This window comes from Daucus carota, chromosome 9, assembly GCF_001625215.2.
Source record: "Daucus carota subsp. sativus chromosome 9, DH1 v3.0, whole genome shotgun sequence".
Lineage (NCBI taxonomy): Eukaryota > Viridiplantae > Streptophyta > Magnoliopsida > Apiales > Apiaceae > Daucus > Daucus carota.
In genome coordinates this window covers 25,227,084-25,232,124 of record NC_030389.2, presented here as the reverse complement: position 1 = coordinate 25,232,124, position 5,041 = coordinate 25,227,084, and the positions used below count along the sequence as shown (strand labels likewise).

Below are 5,041 nucleotides of genomic sequence, written 5' to 3'. Positions count from 1 at the left end.
TAGTGCAATTTATAGCAAATCCTTACCAATTCTTGTCTGTGATAGCAGTACTGATCAGGAGGTTTGCCCCGTCTTCAAGTCAACAGAATATCAACTTGCCCAAAACCTTCAATATCAGCTGTCTGAATACATGATTATTATAATAATTGTGTAAAAATATTATATAAGAAAGTACCTCGCATCAAATAATCAACACCAAAATACCAAACAAGTTCCCCAGGCACGTGAAAACCATGTTGTACTTAAAACAGATAAACTCCTTCCTTGTGGTAATGGAACGTGCATGTTTTACCTTTCTGTCTTCCCGAATATAACGAATATATGTTTTTGTCTTCCAGAATATAACGAATATATGTGTTTTGTCTTCCAGAATATAACAAATATATGTGTTTTGAAAGTACTTACAAACCCGCCTCCTCCGAACTGAACAAACAGTGCTTTTATCTGGCGGAAAGTTAGAACCTAAAACTCTAAGATGAATACAAGAAAATACGAGAGAGTTGTATATTGTTCAGTGTGTCAAACAATGAAGCAATGGGCTCAATTTATAGGGGAAAAAAATGTAACCCCCAAGCTAATTAAAATTGTAACCCAATAAATTAATTCTCTAACCCCAATTTAAATAATTTGTAACCTACACAGTAATGAACAAATTAATCTTGACTCATTATTATAGGAGTTACACAAATTAATTAACATAAATTTGAAAATAAAGGCAGTCGAATATAAATGATCGAAAATAAATACGGAATAATGTAAATGGTCGAAAATAAGAACTACGACTAAAAGAGGTTGAAAATAACTTTGATAAAAAATAACTGGTCCAAAACATATATAAGTTCCACCGGGGATTGGATATGACCGGTCGAAAATATCTCATGGAGAAAGTTTTTCCTCCCACTATATTGGTTGAAAAGATAGCGCTCGGAATTAATTCCCGAGTGAAAATTTTCCCACCATTGTTCTAAAAAAAATTCAAAACGATTTATGTGATATTATTGGAGGCGATTCGATTTCATTCGAATATCTAAATTCGACTACAAAAAAGAATGATATATTAATTTCGACCACATGATTAATGCTATTGTTCAATTAAATTCGATCAAAAATAAAGATTGACCAATTAAATTCGACCAAGTATGTTTAACTCTAATTGGTCGAAATTAATATGTATGTTCAATCAATTTTGCATTTTTTTTAATTCTGGGTGGGAAATTACATTTTTTGCCTGAAATAATTTTTTGGGCTGAAAAATTCAAAATGCTAATCCTGATCGTATGTGGTCGAAATTACCCGGTCTAATAATTCGGTTGGAATTAATTAAGTTCGATCATTTATTTATTTATCCATTTATTAATGTAGGAACCCGCAACCGCTACCCTTCGGGTGAGCACTGGGTAAACCCACGAGTTCACATAATAGCCTGCAAATTACTTGAATCAAGGTATACCGTACTTAAGCGACAGGTTCTCATCCATGAGGCATAATCACACATTCTCCCACAAATCTTGGTCACAGGTTTATTTATTTATTTTTGACATGTTTAATTTCGAATAGTTGCAGAAGGTCGAAAATAAAAATATTCGACCGTTTATTGTCGAAAAAAGATGACTCGTATATCAATGCTGGATAATGAATTGCTTAAAAAAGTAGAAAGATGGATTCAAACGACATTTTAATGAAACGAAATTATAAATTAGAGATGGTTGGACGAGAGGTGGCCTATGAATGTTGTATAAAATCTAGGTTCTTATTTGGTTGTAAACAACAAAAATTTCTTATAGTAAATAGAGTCATAATTTAGTTATTTTTATTATTTGAATAAAAGTTTGGGTGATTAAATTTTGAGATACAAGATTTTGTGAATAGAGCATAATTATTTTGAGAAAATTTTAATTAACTATCGGAGATATGAGATCCGATGATTGTGAGTGCAGTAATTTAAATTTTAATGAGTGCGATAACTAGAAAAATAATTATATATGATTTTACAAATTTCATTTTTGGAATATATTTTGATTGAGTGCACTTGTTTTTACAAATTGAGGATTTCCCTTAGTAATATTATTAGAGCACAAAGTGCGTCGGGTAGCAAAAGAGCCGACGCTAAAGGGTACACTTTTAGCGTCGGTTGAATTAAATGCCGTAGCACAAAGTTTATTCTTTTGCGTCACGTAGTCAAACAGCCGACGCTAAAGGTTACACTTATAGCGTCGGTTCGTCAAACAAGCGTCGCTGAACGATGTACTTAAAGTGTCGGTTATTCTTAATATGCCGTCGCCTAAAGTTGTACTTATAGTGTCAGTTTTGTTAAAATGCCGTCGCTTAAAGTCTTCTTTTTTTTTAATAATTTTTTTATATAATATGCATAATTTATATATATTATATATATAACCTGCTCATCCCCAATCAATTCACGTAGAGAAATCCAGATGGAAGTACACAAAAACAAGAGTACTAATTAAATTAAACTGAAAATAAACAAATTTAATATTAGTAATATCTACTTCTATTACATCCATCAATCATATAAGTACTACTACAACATGTCAATACCACTAATCAATAGTGAAAAAGTCTAGGAAATCCACTGATGACCGAGTCTTTTCTTCACTCGTGCTTTTCTCCAAAATACTTGAACTGGCCTTCATAGAGTGTCTGTCTGCACAATACAAGTAAATGAATACAAATGAGTTCTTTGATTACAAAATAAGTACATATATAAGTTAATTAGTTATGGCAACTGGAATTAAAAAATAATTGAATTCATCTAAGTTGTTATCATACCTGATTATAGACATTCAACAGTAAAATATTCAGCCCACAACTCTCGAACCTCATTGATTTCCTTCTTTAGATACCTTCTTGAACCAAGACCCTTGAAATTGCATATGATAACATATATATTCAGATGATAAAATATTGAGACAAATACTGAGTTTAATATTCCTAAAAGAAATATTAACTTATTTTTTCTTACCTCTTTCCAATTGATGTTGGGATTTTTTTGAGAAAGCTTGACTACTTCATACATGTACCTCATAACAAAAAATCCGCACTCCGTACCTCCTTCTTGTTGAGGACACTACACAAAGAAACAAATAATATTTATCAGAAAGGAATCATGTCAACAAAGAAAATCATATTAATGAATAACATTACTACCTGAACATCTGTATGAGACCAAAGAAATTCCTTTGTGTTATTTCTCTTTCCACCTTGTGGTACATAAAGTTTAAATGCCCTGTGCAATAGGAATATGTCAGTACATAATCCGCATCTTTTATATATAATTAAGTACTTGAAATCAAAATTAAAATCTAACTTACGTTCGTGCCGGGGTCGTCAACCGTATATCTCGTTCCCTTCTCAAGGAATCAAACACATAAATAACACTCTCATCCAAACAAAACAGAAGTAACATCCAATGATCACTACAACAATGCACACACATAAATGATAAAAACATACATATTGTTATAATATCTATAAAATGACTCGAATACATTAATTTTGTTCTTACTCTTGGATGTATGGTGCAATGATGAAACGCTTATCTTTGTTTGCAACTAAAAAATGTTTCATATATTGAGTTGCATCCTCAATACGATTGTATTCACGCTTGTGATTTATCACTAGTCTAGAAGGTGACATAAATGCAAACCTATCATCGTTTAGCTCTTTGCACAACTTCCCAATGTACCTACAAAATCATATATCACAATGAACATGCATGGTAATAAACAATACAAGAGCAGAGTATTAGGAGAATAAGAACTGTTCTTACTTTGAAAAGATTTCCAAGATGGGTATGTTTAACCAGCTCCTTTTTAGAAATTGATCAACATCTTCGTATGTCACATATATAGGTTCTCCATCTTGTTCAAAAGTAAAAGTTGTACCTTTTGCATTAGATTGCTCAAGCAAGTAGCGCAAGGATCGACAATTTTGAGTTGAATTTTCGTCACCAAGGCCTTTATTCTTTTGAGTCGCTGAACCTTTGCTCTCAGGCTTTGTGACAACATCTTTCGATCTTTTGTCATGAACTTTTTTATTCTCCAATGAAATGGGATCCTAATCAATCACAATTAGAAGCACATAAAAAGGCAGTTAAATTCGAAAAAAAATTGCTACCTTAATATAAATCATATACCTGTCCTAACATCACGAGGTCCTTAGGCCACTGTACAAAACTACCCTCAGCATTTCCTATTGTTTCATGTTCATTGCATGGCACTGGAAGGGGAGCCTGCTGAAATTCTGGAACACATCATCAACCGATACTCTAATATTATGAGGGGCAATTGGATTATTATGAATCAGGTTACCGCCTTCATTGTTAGACGGGAATACAGTGCCCCTAGCCACGACCACTCTCCCTTTTCCCATATCTATCACGCAAAGCCGACAAAGTGTTGGTGTCTGCATTTTCATAGAAGTACAGTAGCATTAGAACTATAAATACAGAAAAGTAAGACAATTATAGTATAAAAACTAACTAGATAGTTATTATACCTTCAGCTCTGATATATGATCTTGTTCTCCCACTGATTGCCAGCTACTTCGAACAATATCTTGCCTTGGGTTTCCGATATCATCCAAGAAATTATCCTCCGGGAGTGACAAGCCCATCTGTTTTAAATGGTGAAACATCCCCTGAAGTTTTGTGTTCATTATCTCAAGCTTTTCATCACACTCCTTCTGCACTTTTTGGTAATTTCCTGTGTAATCGTGGCCAATTCATCCATCGAAATCACCCCACTCTGTTTGCTTTTTCCCGGCCCAAAAACATCTTTAATTTTTGCTCCTCCTCCAATGCCTCTAACACGCCCTCCATGCTCCTTACGTCCAAGTACCCGTGATAAAATATCATCATGACCCTGTGGCGTCCAAGATCCATCTACAACTTCCTTCTGCAACTCACCCTGTATAGTAAAATGATATAAAGCGCTGAGAATTCATAGGATAAATGTAAGCAAATTTTATCACAAAAGGACAGAAGTAGAGTACTAATAAAAAGTGTTGAGAATTCATAGGATAA

General features: G+C 33.4%; 1 protein-coding gene across 1 annotated transcript; it reads right to left on the bottom strand.

Annotated features, from left to right (window-relative positions):
- Nucleotides 1–2,492: 2,492 nt before the first annotated feature.
- Nucleotides 2,493–4,254, bottom strand: LOC108203973 (ubiquitin-like-specific protease 1). Its single transcript, XM_017373187.2, has 8 exons — nt 4,154–4,254; nt 3,788–4,074; nt 3,524–3,703; nt 3,330–3,434; nt 3,166–3,244; nt 2,981–3,085; nt 2,788–2,878; nt 2,493–2,662 (listed from the first exon to the last, which is right to left on the bottom strand). Exons 1-7 carry the CDS (start codon nt 4,163–4,165, stop codon nt 2,792–2,794), a joined length of 855 nt encoding a protein of 284 aa, XP_017228676.2. The 5' UTR covers nt 4,166–4,254; the 3' UTR covers nt 2,493–2,662; nt 2,788–2,791.
- Nucleotides 4,255–5,041: the final 787 nt, after the last annotated feature.